The sequence below is a fragment of the Cyprinodon tularosa genome, unplaced genomic scaffold (assembly GCF_016077235.1).
Source record: "Cyprinodon tularosa strain WSP-4 unplaced genomic scaffold, ASM1607723v1 ctg285, whole genome shotgun sequence".
Taxonomy (NCBI): Eukaryota; Metazoa; Chordata; class Actinopteri; order Cyprinodontiformes; family Cyprinodontidae; genus Cyprinodon; species Cyprinodon tularosa.
The window spans coordinates 561,944-584,090 of record NW_024038991.1 but is presented as its reverse complement, the minus strand read 5'-3'; the positions used below and the strand labels follow the sequence as shown (position 1 = coordinate 584,090).

Genomic DNA, 22,147 nt, shown 5'->3' with positions numbered 1-22,147 from the left:
TCATGTGTTAAGCATGCTACTTAATTTGGGTATTTTTAGGCATTTTCTCGATTGAAACTTGTAAAAGTAAGTCCTGGTGTCTCCTGTTTCTGCAGTGATACTCTATACGACAGCACAACTATCCAATGCTGCTAAGCAACTGTGAGAGCTGCAAAACCACAAAGGAAGAACAATCAGAGCCAAAATGGCATCCGACCCAACCTGTGCCCATGTTCCCTATATGTGTGAATGCTTATGTGCATTTACACATTTCTGTTGTTGCACACATATAGAATTATATATATAAATATATATGTATATGACAGTAAACATACACCAACGTGCCCAAACCCCCACCGCTGCCACCCTTATCCAACCCTCTTTCCCCACCTAAACACTTATTTTCACAGACTGCAATTAAGATAACTTAATTGGAGTCCTATGGAGACAAAAACCAATTGACTGAAGAGCAACAGAAGTATCACTGGTTTAGTTCTGCATTTTCAGGAGACAGCTATTGTTTCATTTAACCATGGCACCTGCTATTGAGCTCCCCCTACCTGTAAGGAGGTTCCCTATCTTCACATATCTATGCTTGGTAAAACAGATGGAGAAAACTGCAGATAGGACGAAGCAAGCTTGTCCAGCTTGGGTCGCTTGCTGTACCTATCCTGACCAGCTGGCATCCATCCGATTTACCTACGAACATGAGCGTTGGGCACTCACGATGGAAGGCACGACATGGCGGCGGGCCTGTGTACATGCTCCTGTGTTCCTGAGTGTGCATGAGTGTCGGGGATGCCCAAGCCAAGTGACATGGTAGGCAAGGGCATCCACCAACACTTGCAGGGCTCAGGATGCAACAACTTTTATGTTACCCATAGCCATGCAACAAAAAAAAAAACTACATGCAAACGACACACAACAATCCGAGTCAAAATCCCAAAATGCAAACAAACAAAACATGCAACATGCTTTCACTTCACTCTCAAATAATTTAAAGCCCCAACTCATCCACCCTACCCACTCCCCACAACTTGAATAAATAGTTTTACAAAACAAGCAGCCGTGCATCCACGCAAAGAGAGTATCCTCAATTCACAGGAATTACCTTTGGGAAAAAAAATATTTACGTGTAATTTTTTTGGCCTCTATAATTTCTCATTTGGTGATCCATTGATCAAAGTCAAATCAAACCACAATAGTACCACTTTATTTAATGCCAGGATCTCTCTCAATGCCAAAAGGGTGCATTGTCTGGATTTAAGTACTAAAAGGGATTTGAGTTGCAGCATTGTCTGAATGGAGAAAAAAAACCTTAAGGGGCATAAGAGATGATGTTTTTTCTATTTTGTTCTTATTTTTGTTTTCGACCAACCAGTCATTACATCTGCAATATTCTAAGATAAGAAGAAAGGGATTATAAAGGGGGTTGCATGATGGGGACAGTAAGTAGAGCTAGCTTGGTCAATGTAGGACTGTTCATGAGATGTAGTTACAGGTAAAAGGGGAGGTCAAGAATGCAGAGGGAGAGAGGTTTGTGGAAACAGTGAAATACATCAAGAAGAATGAAAAGATATTAATATTCTAGGGTTAAATGGAAGTCTAAGTGTGTCTGTGTTGAGAAAGAGAAAAAGAGTGGCTGAAAATTACAAAACACCACAAAAGATTGAGACAAAGACTAAAACAACACTGACATAGGTAAAGACGTCAGTTCAGGAAGTAGCAATAATCAATTAAAGTTTTTATTTTTTCTAAGGTAGAATTATGTTGTCAACTATAAATTAAATCAAGAACATCAACCTTGTAGGTAATAATAGTTTCAACTGTCCCATTTTTATTCCACATCTTCCTGATCTTCTAGGGACCTCTAAATAGACTATTTCATACAACTTGATTCAATGTAAACCTAAAAATCTGAACTACATTATGAAATGTACTCCAGGGATAAGCTAACCACTATAACAAGAAAACAGTGGAGAGATCAAATAGTAAGAGTACAGTAAAAAAAAAAAGTGTATGTCTGGATGATCAAAAGGATGAAAAAATGATGTTTGTGATTGTTTACAGACAATTTGTTGGAGAAGTAGACAGAAGCAGAGGGACAGAAAAACTGAAATTAAAGGCAGACCAAAGAAAAATTTATTAAAATAAAAATTAGGACTCTTGAGTAAGACGGAGCAGTTGAGCATTTTTTAAACAGAAAATGGCAGGAACGACAAATAAAGGGTTCATATAAGATAAATAAATAAATAAATAATCCATCCAGATGCAATAAACACTAGAGACCTTAAAAGGTGGGTTGCTTTTAAATAATTTACCATATTGTAAATTTCAGTTAATTCAACCTCTTCCAGGTTTTAACGTATTTCAGCCTTCACCTTGAAGTTTGAGTCCAAATCAAACTCTCTCAAGCCACTTCTATGTCTCAAGTCCCACTTAGCCTTTTCTCATATATCTTCCATGCATATCATCTGTGACAGACGAAATTCTTATTGCCCCCCTTTTGAGGGTTAGCTCTCCCTGATTCTATGTGGTTTTCCATGCCGACAACTGCACTCTGTATTGCCCCATTTACACTACCCCTCTGAAACCAATCCCAGCCGAGTTCGGACCAGATTGGATCAGTTAACCATGCGGAGCTTGGTTCTTGTGACCATTTACACATTGGTTACTCGCCTCCTCGGTCCATGATTTTACAGCTCTCAAGGCGTGAATTACACAACAAAAATGTCGGCACTCATATCATCCAGGAACTTATGTGCCTGGATAGCGTGCTCCGCCAAAATTTCATTGAGAGCCTCTGTCTTGGCATCATCCCAGGCTCTTTTGATGCTGTTTATTGTCAATAGGCTGAGAAGAAGTTTGTGAACAGGTGAAGAGATTTTTAAAATCCAGATCTCTTCACCTGTTCACAACAACCCGGTTGTGTCTGGCACAGTCCAGTTAAGCTGCATTCCATATGAAATCAACAATCATCTCAGTTCCGAGCTCAGACTGCTCTTGGCAGTTTCAAAAGGGTAACATAAATGGGGCAATTGTTTCTGTGTCAATTAAGGGGATCAAAGTAGACCCAGCTCAATTAGTTGTGCTTGCACCCAAAGGGGTTGCATACAACTAGGCCAGTGAGGATGGTCTGCAGGCTGCAGGAGGACTTGGTATCCTCTCCATGCATAGCATATTTCTAAAACTTTAAACTCTCCAGACAGAGAGATCCTTCAGCAGACCATATGCAATATAGACCTACTAATGTAAAAAGCACTGTCACTTTTGGTTAGAGTTTTATTTGTGTTGTTGTGTAAGATCATTCTCTCTAAACCATTAATACTCTATAATTACTAGTCTCATGTTTTCCCATCATTTATATATACTAAAATTACTGTTTGGAATTTATTTTATTTGCTTGGGCCACACAGTGGCGTGGTGGGTAGCACTGCTGCCTTGCAGCAAGAAGGTTCCAAGTTCGATTCCAGGCTTCCATACTCTTACTACATCAAGTTTGCATGTTGTCCCTGAGCATAAGTGGGTACTCCAGCTTCCTCCCACAGTCAAAAAACTTGACTGTAAAGTTCATTGGCTTCCCTAAATTCTTTTTAGGTGTGAGAGTGTGCGTGAATAGTTGTGTGTCTCTGTGTTTCCCTGCGATGGACTGGCGACCTGTGTAGGGAGTACCCCGCCTCTCGCCAGTAGACAGCTGGAGATAGGCAGCAACACCCCTCGCGACCCCAGCTGGGATAAAGCATGATGGAAAATGGATCAATTTTACTGTGTTTTGGATCATGGCTTGTAGCATTTGCCTCTTTCATTTTAAACATGTAAGACAATATTAATAATGTCAGTAACATGTTGAACTGTTAATTAATAGGAATCTTAACTCATTAGATGCCTTATTAACAATGCTGTTTTAGTGAACCTGGATGGCACGAATATAGAGCAAGAGCATAGGTTTACAGAAGAACAGAGAGAAAGATGACAAAGACAAATTAAATGCAAAAAATTTTAACATGAAACATTTTCCTGGTGGTCATAGCCCCAAGAAGGGTTAAAACATTTTTAAATCTGATTTTACTTGAATAAAATTCCATTGATATGAATACAGGTGGATGTGGGCATGTGTTTACGGCAACTTATAAGTCATCCGCAGAAATAAGAGGCGCAGAAGACTGAAGACAGAAACCCTCACCGGTCCTTCTGCACCCGCTGTGCAGGCAGAGAGTCAAACTGTGTGAATGTTGCCTTGAGTTATACATTCCCATTTTAACTGCTGTTTGTGTGTTAAACACAGAAGAGGTTATGAAAAAAAAAAAAAAATCTGGCTTCAAGGTTGACATTGCTGCTTTTGTTATGCATGAAGACACTATAACTATATGTAACACCAATGTAAATCAAGTCATAGTTTCTAATTGACTAAAAAACATATTAAGGTTAGGTACCATATTTTATTCATATAGTATATTTTTTGTGTGTAGATTCTACATTGCTTTAGTTTTTTTTACCAACAGATGCCATAAATGGGAAAATTCAGCAGAACTTGATTTAAAGTGTTGAGTTTCCTCTAATGTTTAACTAACTTTATCACTTTGGTGTTTATTTTGGTTGCACACAAAGGATTTTGCTGATTGCCTAATGTTTTGTATTGTTTGTATGTGTCCAAGTGTATGTGAATGAGTCTGTGCAGATTGCAGAAGGACTGGCAAAACCTCCCGCATTCCCTTACTTCTGCGGTATGACAGGAGCAAATAAAAGAGGACTCACTGCCACTCCACTATTACTTTACTTGACTGCACAACAAAAGCCCATCCCTCCATCCCCACGGTCGGAGAAAGAGAAGAGAGGACATCGCTCACCACCACCACCACCACAACCACCACTAACAAACAATGAGGAGAACACCACTTGAAGGAGGTAAAAAGGATGGGGCAGTGGATGGAAGAGGGTGATTAGAGGGAGGAGAGAAACAGCAAGGTTTCAGCTGGTGAAAGAGAGGTTCTCCCCGGCGATGGGGAAGAGTAAGGAGAGAAATGGGATTGAGGGATAAATGTGAAAAGAAAGGAATAATAGAAAGGGAAAAATAATCAACAGGGTGGAGGGGTAAGGTGGGGGCGAGTCTACCTTATAGGCGACCCGGGCGGGACACCTCTTCCCGAGGCCTAGCGGCGGACACATGTGTCTTAGCATCTGATACATGTCTGTGTAACTGATCCGACCGCTGGAGTGGCCACAACAAACAGACATCACATGGGCACATGCGTTCAACACGCACACATTGACACACAACGGACAAAACGAAGACAGACAACGTGAAAATGAAAAAAAAAAAAAACATAACAGAGGGTAGGAATGTGGAGCATTTAGGGGACACACACAGAGGTGTGTTTGGGGGCAGAAACACGAGGAGTAAAAAAAAGAAACAACAAAGGAAAGGAAGGGTAGGGGGGGACAAATACACAGAGGTTATTGTTTTGGTCACTGTGGAAATGTGGTTGCTGTGGTGAGAGAAAAGAGATAGAGGGAAAACGATAGAGAACAAGAGGGTGTTTTATGTGCCCTTTACAGTCTGGTATTTTTACAGAAATGTGGAGGGAGGAAAAGAAGGGTAAGGAGAAAGATTAGAATTAGGCAAAAAAGGGTTTAAAGAGGAGGTTTCATTTATGTTAAGTTAGTTAGTGTGTTACCGTTCTATACGAGGTGAAAAGGGAATGATTATTTATTATTCTTTTGGTCTTTGCCCACTTTTGCCACTCGGATAGAACTGACAGCGAGGCTTCTAGCAGGCTGAGAAAAGCGCCACTGCAGAAATCGGAATGAGTCACTGTGATAAGTCAATGCAGTCTGTTATTAGGGCCGCGTGTCCACCGGGACTCTCCACACATAGCTGCACTTACAGATGTTCAAGAAAGCCCTTCATGGATTTCTGAAGGACTTTGAGTCCAAATTAGGACTTCATTTCCTGAACCACATGATCAAAAACGTTCAGATTAAAGCAATTCAATGACATCTTAAACGTTCGATGTTTTTTCAATCAAAATGATCTCTGTTTGGACATGGATACAAGAAGGTTTGGTTTTCTGCAGCTGTCATTTTCATGGGGAAACAGTGATAAAATATTGTAAATAAGGCGTTTCAGTCTTAAAACACACTGAAACCACTGGGCTTGGGGTTTAGAAGCAGCCGATCTAGTTTGAGAAGAGGTAGAACAGCAGCAGAACAATTCCTTATTTGGTCGGTGCAGAACTTACACTCTTTTCAAAAACATCTGTCAGCACAGATATTTAATAAGAGGGTACTGGTGGACACAAAACCTTTGGAATCCATCCCCTAAATCGCACACACACACACCCTTCCCCTTTTCCTCTGCCATCTTTACCAGCAATACAAACAGATGAGGTTTGGCCTTGTTATTTCAGTATGGTTAGATTCATCTGCAAGTGTAAATAAAACTCTGTCGGTGTAAGAAAGCTAAAGCTGCTTAAAGAGATGCTCCCCAAATACGTTTTTGTTCATATCCTGTAAGATGACAATAAATCTTTCTATGTTAATAAGCTAGGTAGTGTTGGTAAGGCATTTAGGTGGAGAGTCCAGGAAAGAGTTTATAAGACCCACTTAAAAATAAAATGTTCATTCCAGCCTCTTGCAGGTATGACTGTGTTGCATTCCCTAATGATTATGGTGTCCTATTGGGACATAGCAATCAGCCCCCCAATCTACACATATAAGTTGCTTGGAGTATGGGGCAAGGTTTTAAATGGAAATTTACACAAAGTCCTGGTGCTGTGTGTTTAGTGATGATAATCATAAGAGGTGGAAACCTGATAGGCAGCAACTCATTGGCTGTAAAATGTCACAAAAATGACTTCAGCATCAGAGCTTCTATATGGTCAGATCGGGGTGAAATTGATGTATTTGGATCAGCATTGACTCATGCTGCTTATTAAAATACTTTGTCTTTTCTGTAGAAAAGCTATAAAAACAAAACTTCTTTAATTGCATGCAATGTCTTGTACAGATGCTAAAAAGACTTTGCAATTAGCAAAACCTGCAAAATCATAGAAAAGCCTACATATTTTCACAAGTAACGACATGATTATCCACTGGAAATGGTGCCACTAATGTTTTGACATTTCCCCCCCCTCTAAATCAACTATACGGGTAGATGTTATAATACTGGATGATGTGTTGTCGAAAAAAAATCTTCTGACCTTCAAGGTTAAATGACTGACATATAGATCTAAATAATATATACATATCTTCAAAGATACATATATCTCTTAAAAGTAAAAAAATGAAAGTAAATATAAATTCATTACTCATACTGTAGTGTGAAATATGTCAAACCTTTATTCCTTCTAATTTTGATGATTATCGGTTACAGATTATGAACTCCACATATTCAGTTGTCCTAAATTTTTATTATTTTGTAAGATCAATAAAAAGGACTTTTAAGCATACATTTATTTATCTTCCTTTCACAAGACTCAATACTTTGTTTGATCTTGTTTTGCAGGAATCACTAAACTATTGTACCCTGGCATGTAGGTGACCAGCTTGTGAAACTTCTGAGTTGTAATGGATGCCCAGTTTGTTTTGATAGCAGCCTTTAGGTCATCTAATTATTGGGTCTAGTGTCTATGAATGTCAGACCAGTTTAGTGGCAAACTGAGCAAAGTACCACCCTTATCACACAAGCTTTTGGTAAATTTCAGTGTGGGTTACCAACTTCTGTTCAGCAGAAGTCAGAATAAATGACTCTAATATTTCGAAATATAATGCTGTGTTAACTGTGGACTTCAGAAAACACAATGGACCAACACTTTTACATGACTTGGCAACTGAAATCTTCTGACTGTTTCATATTGAGCTTCAGGTAGCCTGAATGCTTTTCTACTCCAGCAGAAAAGCAGGTAAAATGTGAATTCCACTTGAATTGATAAGAAGAGAACGTTGGACCAACGAGCAGCTTCCCTGTTCTTTTTCTCCCTAGCCCAGGTCAGACACTTATAGCCATTGCGTAGGTCTCATCTATGTGTAGTGTTACTTAAAGCACTGACTCCAGCCTCAGTTCACTCATAATGAAGATCTCCCAATTTCTTGAAAGGAATTTGCTTGAGAATCCTCTTAATCCTTTTAATATTTTCCAAAGCTTTATTATTTTTACTTTATGTGTAAACTAAATATAATACAAATGAGTTTCACTTTCTGAAAGCAGCAAGAAATAAAATATTTAACTTTGTCAAAGGGGAAAGTTTCAAGGCCAAACCTTCTCTGTCTGTGCCTCTAGTGAAATATAATCTCCCAACCCACCCACCCGGAATCAAACAGATCAATGCACATTGCTCAGTCATTTTCTGCCCAGGCAAACTTAGACAGCAAGCAGAAAGAAAAGACACCAAATGACTGACGTCTTAAGCATATTTTGAAGAAATTTAAAAAAATAAAAGAGACAAAAGTGTTATTTTTTCCAAAGTGTTCAATCAAAAGACATTAGCAAGTGCAGTGTATAACTTCATGCTTCACACACCTTTATTAGTGTGTTTGTGACTGTATGCAAGAGAGTGTGTGTGCATTTCTGCATTGTCCCAAACATTCTCATCATCATGTCAGAATGCATAAACAACAGACCCCATCCCAAAAAAGGGAATGATTCAATGGTGAAATGAATTCAAAACAACTGGATAATGCAAACCCAAACATTGAAGTCAAACCAATGGAAATAGAAAAAAAAGTAAGAAAAACTTGTCTTAATAGTGATAAAGAGCAACATTCATTCCAGTCTCTTAAAGGCGAGCAGGTTGCGTTTAAGTTTGTGCTTTATAGGTTTAGTCCAAACCTTGCAGGCCACCCTATGTGGGCATTTCTTGCCAAGACCCAGAGGAGGGGAGATAACTCGTAATAAACTGTACATATCCTTATAATGTATGCGCCCGCTGCAAGAAAAATACAAGGAGGGGAGTTAGGTGAGGGAGCATACAGAATCCAAAAGATGGGAAAAAAAGAAACAGAGTGGAAGAAGAAAAAGAAGGAAAACCAAAATGTAGAGAAGATAAGAACTCTAAATTCACTCCAAAAAAAAAACAACAAACCCCAAAAGATAAAAAATAAAACAGAAAAGGGGGTGGGTAACATTTATGCAATTAACATACAACTTTATTTTAGAAGTAAAAAGGAAGGCAGGGAAGCTAAAAAAGTAATGATTTAGCCTGGAAACATTTTTGCTTCGACTGTCTCCACATGACGTTTCATCATCCCAGGTCTGCCATAAGAACATTCTCCCATTTGGGGATGGAAGAAAAATTCAGTGGTAATGAGAGCATTAAAATATTTATGTAATATATGTAAACATTTTGTTGGTATGTTTGCAATTGTAATAGCATGAGTCCTTGCCACTCACCAGGCAGCTGGGTCGTACTCAGCCCATATTCTTACATATTCGTCTAAATGGTGGGGGCCCAGGATAGACGAGTCTCTGGTCAAGTACTCAAAATTGTCCATGATGACAGCCACAAAGAGATTGAGCATCTGGGAGGATGGAAAATAAGATCAATAAAAAAAGATCAAGCAAAACTGAGAAAAATTATTTTCTGGTTTAGGTAAAAAAAAAAGAAAGATAATCCAAATGAAATTATTTCTCACCAGGAAGGAGCAGAGGAAAATAAAGGAGACAAAATAGGTGTAGGCGAATACGCTGCCACACTCCTTCCCTGTGTTTCCTGAGTCTGGGTCACATTTTTTCTCTCCCAGGCACGCCAGCATGATCTCATGCCACGCCTCACCTGTAGCACTCCTGCATTTAGCGATACAGGTAGAGTTTGTAAGCAGCCAAGAAGGTATAAAGTGATCATCCCTTTTATAATATAGATATATGATACGAGTGCATCTTAACAAATTGAACATCAAATAATTTCCATAAACCCCACTTTAAATTATATGTTTGCCACCACAAAAACACAAACAAATAGAAAATATAATCTAATCCAGATATGCCTTACCTGAATAGCAGCATTAGGGCCATAATGAAGGTTCTGAAGTTGTTGTGCTCATCAATGGCACTTTCTTCCTCCTCATCAATAGCTATGTTTCCAAACAACTGGACCATATAATAAGAAAAGAACACAAACAAGATTAATAATACCAAATTAACAGAAATTATGCTCACACTCTGTTTTCATAGGATCAAAGAGAGATAGTACAGATATGTGTTGATAATATGTGTTGGATTGCTTGATCTTAACCAGGTGTGGCGTCCTCAAGAAAAAAACAATCCTTCTTTCAGTTTGACAGACTGCATATGAATGATGCAGAGGCAAATTTGAAAAGCATCAGCAACAATTTCAATACAATTTTCAAACAGTTTGAAGTCCTTTATTCTTTAAAATGAATGATTATTCAAAGGTGGAAAACATGGTAGATATTTGTCCAATCTTTTGAACCATTACACCAGAAGGTCAGGTATTGCAATATTCAGAAAAGAAATACATATATATATTCTATATGTTTTACTACAAACATCAGTGAGCATGTGAAGAAAATTATTTAATGTGGCTTTTTTTCCACCAAAGTTCTTTTGTATCATATAATATAATGAAATACAGAATGCCCTCCCTAGAAAATTAGACAATGTACAGAAGGTATAATTTAATAAAAAACACAAATATACTTTTCATTTTAACACAAGATGCAGGTCAGAAATTATACACTCACTTTTTAATATTGGAAAAAGAAAACATTTTTGTAGACATCACAGTGGCAAAATGCTTTTTACTGTTGCCAAATTTTTTTTTTGATGTTTTTATGGATACTTTTATTCCATTTTTTGTGATCAGCTTCGAAGTCTTTGAGTTTCAAAAGTATCACTATGGTCCTATTCTTGAGCTCCCGCCACAGAACCTTTATGGCATTTAAATCAAAGCCTGGTTGGGCCATCCCAGGTACGAACATTACTCAACACAGAGCAACAGCAGTAAAGTAAAAACGATGTAATACATGCAACACATTATTTAAGAGGAGAAAAAATTGCTCTTTATTGGTGAACTGTTATCATCTTCTACTTTCATTAAAACGGAATTCAGAGATACTACACACATGCAAGGGCTTCCAAATAAGAGGTTCTGTCTATATGACAGCATAGATGCAGTTTTTTTTTTAAGATTAATCCATTTATTTTGGAAATAGTTCTCCAAATTTTAGTAATAAACACTAATACAGGAAACAGTAACTTTCATCTATTAATCCTAAAGATGGCTCTTTTTGCTTTGAATTATGAGGTGTATTAGTGTTTTTAATGCCTGCATTTCAAGTCAGAAAATCTTTTTTTCTCTCTCTCTATTATAACCCTATACTGATTAGTTTTGATATTAAGCAGTTTTTAGTTTGACAGTAAAATGGTCTAAAATATTGGTCCATTACATTTTCAAGAGAGACAACCTGTTCTGTATAATAGAATACCAACAAATCTTACTCAACTATTACTCAAATTACTGCAAACATTTTTTTAAGTAAAATTAGTCATAAAAAAAAAAAAACAACAAAAATTAAGTAAGAAAATAAAAGTATTTTTTTGGACTATGCTATCTGATTTAATGTTAAATGAATTAATGTAAAAACTATGTAAGTAGATGATTTTGTGCAAATATGTATAAATTTGGTCTTAAAAACAAAAACGAAATTTAAAAAAAAAGAGAAAATAAAAACAAAATCTACTTGACTTTGTTTCGACGTTTGAAGACATTTCGCTTCCCATCCAGGAAGCATTCTCAATTCAAAATGTCAGAAATAGCGTTGAGTTTGAGGTTTTATACAGTAGCCCAACAACGCCTTGTTTTTGTTATGAAAATATACAAATTAAAATGAACAAAGGGGTCCACCCCTTTGGAGTGGGGGTAGTTTGGCTTCTTTTCTCAGCCTGCAATGCCCCATACCCGCATAAGTGTCTGAAAGGGGGTCATAAAAGGGAAATATTGACCTGGCTGAATAGACAAGATCTTCCGCTCTCCTGCACAGGGGCAGAGAATGGATTAACTCAATTGCTCTTCTTTTTTTTGGAATGACTATGACCTGGATGACTGTGAATCTTCACCAGCGTAAAAATAAAAATAATACAAAAAAATACAATTAATACAGATGAAAAATAGCAGGCACAAGAAACACTTTTATACAGTAAGTGAAATTTTCAATGTTAAAATTATTAAACCAATTCTTACAGTGGGTCATTTATACAAGTTAAAATATGAAAGACTTCCACTGATAAGATCTTTTGTTTAATGAATTCACTTCTTCTCCAAACACCTCTAAATACTCATGGTGTGTGGAGTAGCCAGAAATGAAACTCAAATAGGAGGTTTGATACTTCCCAACAATATTGATTAAGTAAAAGTTAAAACCATGGTACTCAAACTAGCCCTTTTCCATCCCAAAGGCTACTAAAGTAAATGTAAATACTTTATGGGTATGGGAAGATTTAACATTATTCCTGTTTCAACAGGAGAGTTTAACAGTCATCAGGCCTGCTAGCAAGACCCTACCCTGAAGTATTCCCTCCCCCAGTTTAAAACCGTTAAAGTATGTTGATTTTCTGGCCATAGGTAACTTGTCTTGAAAACATCTATTCTTTTTATCTATTTATAAAGACCATGTCGTGTATAAATAAATGTGTTCTCAGGTTGTGAAACCATAGAAATATGATGAAAAAAAATCGTTTTTCTCCACCCTGAGATGCTGGGTGCATGCCAGCCAGAGCCGTGGAAACCACTGCCACGTGTTGTTCTATTTTACTGCAACAGTTTTAAAGAAAAAAAATCTGCTAAATATTCTAGAAACATTCTTATTATTAACGGAGGGGGCGTCAGTGGAAGCTTTGCACATATGTGACTCGTGTTCAATGGGGAAACAGAGAGAGTTGCTCTGCTTGCAAACACAGGCTGCAGCTGCTGCGTCTGAGTCTCTGTGCTTTGGTGAAGGGAGGGGCTTGCTCACTAACGGTTCATTGAAGACAATGCAATAATCAGAGAGATTGTTGCATTTGTTGCATCGAACAAAACTGTAAAAAGTAGCTTGATTTGTCACCAATCACTACAGGGGTCTGAAAAGTCGTTAAATATAGAAAAAAAAGTTTCTGAGTTGTTAACAATGCAGTGGCAGCATCGCTGTTAGCTTCCATACTGCTGGGCCAGCAGGAGGTGGGCCTATGCTGAAGTCAGCTGCATAGCACACTTTAAGAAAACAACCAAAAAATGCTGAAACACAAGAATATTGAAACCAAAATGTACTCCTAGTGCCACAAAGATTGGGAGACTTTTTACACATATAGTCATTTATGTGTTTAGGGCCCTGTCACACCTTACCGATTTAGCCAGCATATATGCCTGACGTCCCAGAATCTTCTAAAACGCTAGCATTCGCTGAACTTTCTATGCATTTTTTAAATTTTGTTCCTATGCATAGTGTATTTTTAACGAGTCCAGAGCGTATGTCCAATGACAGCCTGGCTTATGCATAACACGTGGCAGCACAATGCCCATGAAATGAGTGTTCAGTATGTCCTGAGGGGGACAGCGACGTGGGCATAAACGCAGAGAGGATCCATCACACTTATCTTCTCGCAAACTATACGATGTGGATGCAGTCTGGAGGAGAAGCTCCAGATACGTTGACATGCGATAAGTTCGATAAGTTCTTGATAAGTTATATATAAGTTATGCACAAGTTACTCTTACATTTTGGATAAGCTAGATGCCACGACTTATAAGTAACTTATGTCAACGATCAGATAACGTACCTGTAACTTATGGCATACGCTTGCATATGGTTTCAGCATATTTAAGCATAATTTAGCGTGTTTATAACTTATATAAAACTTACCCATAACTTATCCAATATATGACAGCGTTTTTGCCAGATTTTTTGTACGTCAGGTATAGGTTGTCTAAATCGTCAAGGCGTAAATGGGCCATTAGAAGAAAACTGGGGAATTATCTTTTCTGTTTGAGGGACTAATGATTTATTTAGTTATCTGAGATCCTAGAATGTTTCAAAGACAATCTTCAAAAAAGAAAAAAAAACACTGTAAAAGAGAGTTTAAACTACCTCAACAGCAGGTAATAGTGTTTCATTCCAGAACATGGTGGGGCAGAAAATAGAAATGCATGATATTCACCAAACCTTTTCGAACAGCAGTACTGACCTGCATGCCGATGATTGCGTAGATGAAGAACAGCATGGCAATGAGTAGACACACATATGGCAGAGCCTACAAAAACAGGGAAAGAAAATATTGGTCATTCTCATGAGGAATGTTTTGTGGCCATGTGTCCTTTATTTATTCATGCCTAAATACCTTAAAGGACTGGACAAATGTCCATAATAAGATCCGGATTGTTTCCCCCTGTCTCAGGAGCTTAATGAGGCGAGCTGCTCTAAAAAGCCTCAGGAAGCTCAAGTTGATGAAATTATTCTGTAGCACAAACATGGCAAATTGTCAGTTTTACCAAGCAACAATAGCTTTATAGTTATTATCTACAACAATGGAAGAACAAAAGCATAATTAAAAATAATAATGAAGGAGAGAGAAGAACAAAAAAAGTCAAAACCCATAAAATGTATTTAATCTCAAACATACAAGTACCTAGATATAAGTGAAAATAACAGAGAGAGAGAAAACAAAAAAAACAAAACAGAAATAAGTGGGAAAGAAAGGTGGTTTCTAATTTAAAGAGTTTCAAGGTCATTATCCAATCTTATACTGTATTTTTTTTAAATCAAATGCACTGATCGCTGATGCAAGCAGGCCACATACAGACTGGAACACAGAAAACTTTGCCTGTCAACCACATGCATGTGAACACACACTCCTATACACACACTCACATGTATATATGAAAGTGTGTATAAAAACAAATGATTTTTATAGATATATTAATATTGAATTTTTAAAAATTCATTTATTAATCAAATAGGGAACAAAAAAAACCTTTTTTTTAAAAAACAAAAAAACAAAGCAGTTGAATCTAAAACTATGACTTGAGGACTTCTGGATTGAGGAAAATTACAGACAATCGTCTCCTTCCTCAACAGAAAACAATAAAATAATTTGTGCAGCTTTGACTTGGTGATTACTATGAGTTGGTTGTATTTAATTGCCAAATTAGTTCACATTTATCTTTAAGAGTTGATTAACCAAGATTTATCCGATAGATTATTTCAGCCCTAGGACAAAAACAATCAAATACCATATGAGTAATTCTAAAGCAAAGACCTTAAAGGCACGCTATGCAACATTTTTCAGTTAATTAATGTGTTCCATAACGTTTTGGATGCTTAAATGAGGCATTTCAGGTTGAACAAAGGTATTCTCGGCCGCCCTGGTGGTCTGTGGGGGAAATACTGCACTTGCAATTGCAGGAGCCCTCGGCCCGCACCCACAGGCTCAGAAGTCTCGCGAGAGTCGGTCTTGCTTTACGGCGAGAACTGCTACACGGCCCCAGTTAAAAGCATGCTCGTTGCTAGCACAGTGGCGATCTTTGTGTAGTTATCATGGCGGAACCAGCGTTAAAACAGCAAAAGCCCATGTCGGAGCAGGCAAGAAAGAGGAAAAGGGCTCCGGACAGAGAGAGGAGTCGTACACAGGTGAACATCGGGCAAGCTTTTTCCGAATGGCGAGAGCTAAAATAAAAAGAAGGCTGCAAGGCTAATGCGGACCTCGCGTTTCTGCTGATGCGATTGTAAGTAACATTGGAATGGTTTCCCTCTCTCTGTGTGCATGTTCATACTTTCACTGTGTTAGTCATTCGTTGCGTTCGCCTGTCTGCTAAGCTCAAAACAACCGCGCCTGGCTTGACGGAGAAACCAGGAGAACAGCTGTGCATATTCACGACAGTGCACTTTTACTTTCGCCCTCTGGGGAGAGCCTCGCTGGAAAATCAACACCGGTTGCATAGTATACCTTTAATTATTAATCTGGAAAGTATATGTTTTTTTTATTTTTATAGATCAGAATACAAGGAGTTATTTTCAGAATTATTACAGCATATATAGTAAGACAAACGACAATTTATCTTGTACAAACATATGCCATATGATAATATGTTAATTGCTCATAAGTGAGTTATAGTCTCTCTTGCAAAATAAATAATGAAGACATTCACATTTTTCTTAGGGTTTACAAACATCTGTCATATAACCTGGAGGATTTTACTGCTTTAAGATATTTTTAGATATGGACAGAGAAACAGGTCTTTAATGTATTTAACTTCATAATAAATGTTTTAGCATTATGATATTTATCTAAAGTTAGATTGAACCAGTATCAATTGATATTAGAAGGTCAGATTTTCACAACATTAGAGACTGATAATTAGAGATGTGAATGATTCGATACTTGGTTTGGATATCAGCTCCGATTTTGACTTATTAGCTGGATCTTTATTGGATGAATGACACAGATCAAGCAGCTAGTGATTATTTTTATCTGTGTTAATTTGTTAGTTTTTTTTTTAACAATGCTTATGTCAAGGTATATGGTTCATTTATTCAACGGCAGTATCAGATCGGTATCAGATCTTGGCCAATGCACTCAGCCTACAGTATGAATAATAAACTATAATATACTAAACACCCAAACTTTCAATGAGGGTTTTTGCATTTTGATGGTTGACAGACAAGGCTGTAAAACCAGCATGGGGAGGAAAAGAGGGAGGGGAAGATGGAGGGATTAGCATGCAGCCCAAGGGCAAACATTACATAGCATGGCAGCATACTTCTTGATAGCTGCTCTACATGCAGGCCAGTGAAGGCCAATGGGGCTGAGCCCATTGGAACCTTAAAGCATGCGCCATTAGGTGCAATATGTCAGCTTATACGTCACAAAGAGATAAACAATGTCTGGTAGGATTTGATTACTAAAATATACCTTCAGTATGCATAGAATCCTCTACTCAATTTGACTTCCTGCTTGTATTTTTCTATTTTTATATCAAAAGATTGAAATGACTGAATTATCAAATTAAATCAGATAAGCAACAAAGTCCTTGGTAGGTGGATGTATTTTATTAGATATGTTTTAAGCTTTAAACTTCAGAAAATTTTTGCAGGACCCAGAGAGATTTAGTATTTGTGCAATTATCCCCTGAATGAGATAGGATGCATCTTTGTCTTAGTTAATTGCCCTGTTAATGTGTCAGTGCCCTGGATAACATGGAGCCTGGTGGGCAGAGTCTTAATTAAGGAAGGAAGAATTTATTTTAAGTCAAAATGTATGTTATGGTTTCTTTCTGTTAACTCCAAACATTACGATTTCAAAACACAACTTTCTATTTTCACCATCTTTATAGACAGAGTAGATTCCTCAGTCAGGGTGATATTTTAAGGTTTCAGTTTTTAGACTGTTGTATTCCTTATGTACTGAGCTAGCCCTCCATCACACACCAGGAATGTGCATCATATAGATGTGAATACAATGCATGCAGCGCTGTTTGCTGCAAATTTGTTTTTTTTGTCTACATTTCTGCATGATAAGTCTATTATACTTCATTTCACAAACCTTTTACAACACTAACTACTAAGAAGGAGTGACTACCTCTCTGTTAATTTTTTTTTTTTTTTTACATAAACAGAATCCCAGATAAATCTCAAATAACAAACAGCGCCAGGAACATTAAAGGTGTAGATAAGTTCTGTGGATACAGGTTAAGGGTAGCATTATGCTATAATTGTCTTTTCAGGTTCAAATACTTTTGACAGACATAGATTAACATTTTTTAATAGTATTTGTATCTGTAGCGGTTTCAGCAGATGCCCTTTGGGAAACATTGCTTTTATTTTGTATGTAATCAGTGATAATAATATTATTACTTGAAACAAGAACAACCAAACCCATTATTACCACTGTAATATTATTTTACACTTTTTTACATTTTATATTACATTGTAATTACTTTACATTCATAGCATTAGGTATTTTAAGCGCGCTACCTAGACGTTTGTATATCTCCAACATGGTCTTTTTCAGGTGCTAAGATCTACCTTTAAACTGCTATCAGCTTGAATGTTTGTTATTTAAGATGTCAGATGTAACCTTAGAATCTAATGGAATAAAAATGGCTATAACAAATTTTTGTTCCCCTCTAAGGTCATTTAGACCTTATCAATAGTTTATTTGTAGGCAAAGTTAAGAGGACTCATCTAAGAAGCACATGCACTGGGGGTAAAGGTCAATGCATGAGAGATCAGGTGGATGGGATAAGAAATGAATCAGGGAACTGCATGGCCAATGAGAGTGCAGGAGGAAGCTTTGAGAAATAAATTACAAACCAACCAGATTCTACATGTGCGAAGATGTAGACAGATGAATGGTGAGGAAGATTATTTTTAGTTCGTTTTTTTTTTTTTTTTGGTTAAATCGTGAGTGGGTTAAACATATTTTTCAGAAGAAGGAGGTGGTGGTTGGTTGTGTGTTTTATTGGGCAGAGCCATGGGGGCGAAACACACACCATCACCATCATCATCATCACAGCACCACCACATGTCATGGCGCAGCATGGATGGACAACACGATGAAGGATTTCATAGTGCATTTTGATTGGATGGATTATATCAGAAGAGGAGGGAGTAGAAGAGGCGAAGGGTGCCAACAGAGTAGAAAAGGTTTAAAGAAAGCATGTAAAGAGATAGAAGAGGAAGACGGCATCATTATAGGCACCAATGTAAAGGTACTGAAAAACAACAGCAGCCAAAAACAGCAGTAAGGTTGTAGTAAAATAAAATCAGCTTCTCTCTGTTGCCAAACCCACCCAACAATCACAGTGTAATCACTGATAAAGTCTTTAAAGATAAAGATATAGGTAAAAGAATAGATGATATCTTGGCTAGGTTTTCCAGATTTTATTAACCTGGTGATAAAATGAAAGCGATCTCAAAGGAATGGAAACATGAAACTGCTTGATACAAACTTTTTGGTGCAATTCTATTTGTGACTCACTTTAATGTTAAATTACTATTTTAGACTGTGCTGCTTAGGAATGGGAAAGTTATCTAAAGTAACATATACAAAGAGTTTAAAAAGTTATCATTTATGAACTACTAGTTTTGTGTCACCTGGTCTCACAGATCAAAGTTCTAATTGGATGCCAAAGAAAGTGCCAGAGGGATTGTAGATTTTTCTCGCCGGTTATACCATGCATTAAAAAAGCAATTCATGTGTTTCATTTCATCTTAAAAATAGAAGGTGATTAAAAACAAAATAATGAACAGCTATTATAGACAACATTATTATAACTGTAATAGCAAATTTTACAGCAGCATGGCAGCAAGTATTGCTGCTTTACCATTTGAAAAAAACGTATTAGTTCATGTAAATTCATGGTATAAATTTAACTTATCAAAAGTATCTCTTTTGCGTCAATTATTATGGTCATTGATGCATTTTAGTTTATTTAAATAGCGCCAATTCACAACTCGTGTCTTTTTAAGGCACTTGAACAGAGTGATTAAAAAGGCTTTTATTTATTTTTTCTAAAGAAAAGCATCATGCATGGATCATATATCCAGTCATTTATTTGTACTGCAGCATCAAATCCCCCTGGATGAGCGTTTGGTGACAGTCGTTACATTGGGTACATTGCAGCAAGCCCTTATACCTTGCATCCATGTAGCAACAGTGGAGATAAAATATTAGAAAAAAACTAAATAAACATTGCAAAATAAACCTTATTTTGATCCAGTATTATTAATGCTATGATAATCTCACACCAACTGGTACTTATGACTGTTTCTGGTGTTTTCCTCACCTAGTATTTAAGAATTTGGAAGATATCATTCAACGAAAAAAAGTATATAAAGTTACCTGTTATATGTAGATACAGCACCAGTAATGTTTTTCTTAACCTTTAAAAGATTCATGGTTTTGTTATAAATTGTTTCATAAACAGAACTACACAGAAAAAATCCAAAAACTAAAATCCCCACAAAAAGATTCAAAGTGGACATTTAGAAGAACCTATCTTTGTCTAAAACCTAAGTCCTATTTTTTGACCTTAAGTGAAAATCGTGGCAGGAGTGCACAGCAGAGAGAGGCTGAAATACCCTATTAACTATTTGGTTATCAAATCATATAGTCTCAAATGTTTAAAGACCAACATAAAAAAAATAAAAGCACACAACAGTGACACCCCAGTATACAAAAAGATTAACCTGAGATCAATAATAGTGATTCAAAATACTGAGCTTCTTGCATTCAGACTTGCAACTTGAGCTCAGCAAGCAGTTCCTTCAATCACAGTAACGCCGTTTACCTTGACATTAACTTTCTAGGCGGCTTCAAACCCATTAATGTTTAATGTTGGTCCAGCACTAGCATTACATTTATATGGGTTTTAGAGGTGGCTGGTCATTTCACCCGTTTGCCATTCATAAGCTAGCAACTTTGGTTGCTTTGTACTAGAAAAAATCTAGAATCCACTTTTTCGGGAAGGAAATTTAGTTGTTTCCAGGAGTTTCCCCCCGGTACAGTAATATTTTAAATTTGTACCCACTTTGACAAATGATGATTCAGTGTAACTTTTTATATTCTACCTTTAATTCCCTGTGAGGAATTAAGGTTTTACTACGCAACGGATTCATTTGGTTGGATCAGAGGTCAGAATCATAAGAGCAAACTATTCCAAATGGGGATCTAAAACAAAACCCAAACAAAATACATGTGAGATCTAAACTTGTTTTCTAATAATTTAGCCCATAATTGTTCAAAGTAGACAACTAGACCAAAAAGTATATAAAAATGCTGAGTAAAATTATATGCAATAGATCGGGGTTACATAGTAGTCATTATGCTAATACTAATTAATGGTGAAAAGGTGAAAGGACCTGGAGCCAACCTGCAAGAAAACTAGCTCTTTTCATTCACACACACATACATACATACATACATATATATATATATATATATATATATATATATATATATATATGTGTGTGTGTGTGTGTGTGTGTGTGTGTATAAATGTCTTTTTGGAGAAGATCCGAGCACAACACTTACCCAAAACTCTGTTACCAATATATCAGTAATGCTTCCAATGACTGAGACAAAATCAAAAACGTTCCAGGCATCTCTGAAGTAATTCTGAAAGAGAGAGAAGTGTGAAGGTGCCCAATGACGAGACAAGTTAAACAGTGCTAGACAATGATATCACAGTAACACCGTGATGAACTGTAGGGGAGCATGACTGCAGAACACAAGCTCTGGGTTTGTCAGGGACAGGAAAAAAATTCATTGCGTAGTACTTACCAAAGGACCAAAAGCAATGATTTTCAGTATAGATTCCATAAAGAAAAAGGTGGTGAACACAATGTTTAGATACTTTAGCACATTATCGTAACTTTGTGATGCACCTTGAAACTGTTGACATAAAAAGACAGAAAAGAAAAGAGGGAAGGTTTTAAAAAAAATAAGTTTGTGTTTTAGTATAAGCTTACATAACTGTTATGTTCCATACCTTCATCATTAGGACTATTGTGTTGAGTGCAATCAGAGCCATGATGCTGTACTCGAAGGGAGGGGACACAACAAAATGCCACATGCGATACTGGAAGCTCAGTTTGTTCTTTGGCATGTGGCGAGTCAGAGGTCTGGCATTAATAGCAAAATCTATACAGGCTCTCTGGAGAAGGATTTAAAAAATAAATATCAGAATAAACATATATTTTTCCAGTGGCTGCATAAAATTTTCCAGGTACTGTAGTCCCTTACTTCGTTTTTTTCTAAGCTGTAGTCCTCCATCATCTTATCCCCTTGTTCCTGGAAGGTGATGATGATGAGAGCCACAAAGATGTTTACAAAGAAGAAAGGGAAGACAACGAAGTACACCACGTAAAAGATGGACGTTTCCATCCTGTATCCCGGGCTTGGGCCCTGATCCTCATAAGTGGAGTCCACTGAGTGCTTTAGCACCCTGTGGGTGAAAGAAAAAAAAAAAGATATTGATTAGGAAAACTATACAGTAAGCATGCATTAAATCCAACACTGGAGAGAACATGAGCAGTGTTAGTCAGTAGGCAGCGCTAACACTTATCCTAGCTCACACCACAGTGAGCTCTCTTTAACCCTATCAGGGATATTACAAAAGGAATGAGGGATATGGAGGCTGGAGTTTCTAACTCAGTGTGGTTAATAAATTTCAACACA

The 22,147-nt window shown here is 37.1% G+C and overlaps 1 protein-coding gene across 1 annotated transcript in view; it reads right to left on the bottom strand.

The window, feature by feature from the left end:
- The window catches only part of cacna1ab (calcium channel, voltage-dependent, P/Q type, alpha 1A subunit, b), a 255,768-nt gene that overhangs the window by 39,830 nt on the left and 193,791 nt on the right, over nt 1-22,147 (bottom strand). Inside the window, exons 33-43 of the mRNA XM_038290608.1 lie at nt 21,713-21,914; nt 21,459-21,623; nt 21,251-21,361; nt 21,002-21,085; nt 18,284-18,289; nt 14,309-14,425; nt 14,156-14,221; nt 9,966-10,063; nt 9,610-9,760; nt 9,368-9,495; nt 8,807-8,903 (exon numbers count right to left, since the gene is read on the bottom strand). Of these exons, the coding sequence (XP_038146536.1) occupies nt 8,807-8,903; nt 9,368-9,495; nt 9,610-9,760; nt 9,966-10,063; nt 14,156-14,221; nt 14,309-14,425; nt 18,284-18,289; nt 21,002-21,085; nt 21,251-21,361; nt 21,459-21,623; nt 21,713-21,914 (1,225 nt within the window). The remainder of the gene's footprint in view (nt 1-8,806; nt 8,904-9,367; nt 9,496-9,609; nt 9,761-9,965; nt 10,064-14,155; nt 14,222-14,308; nt 14,426-18,283; nt 18,290-21,001; nt 21,086-21,250; nt 21,362-21,458; nt 21,624-21,712; nt 21,915-22,147) is intronic.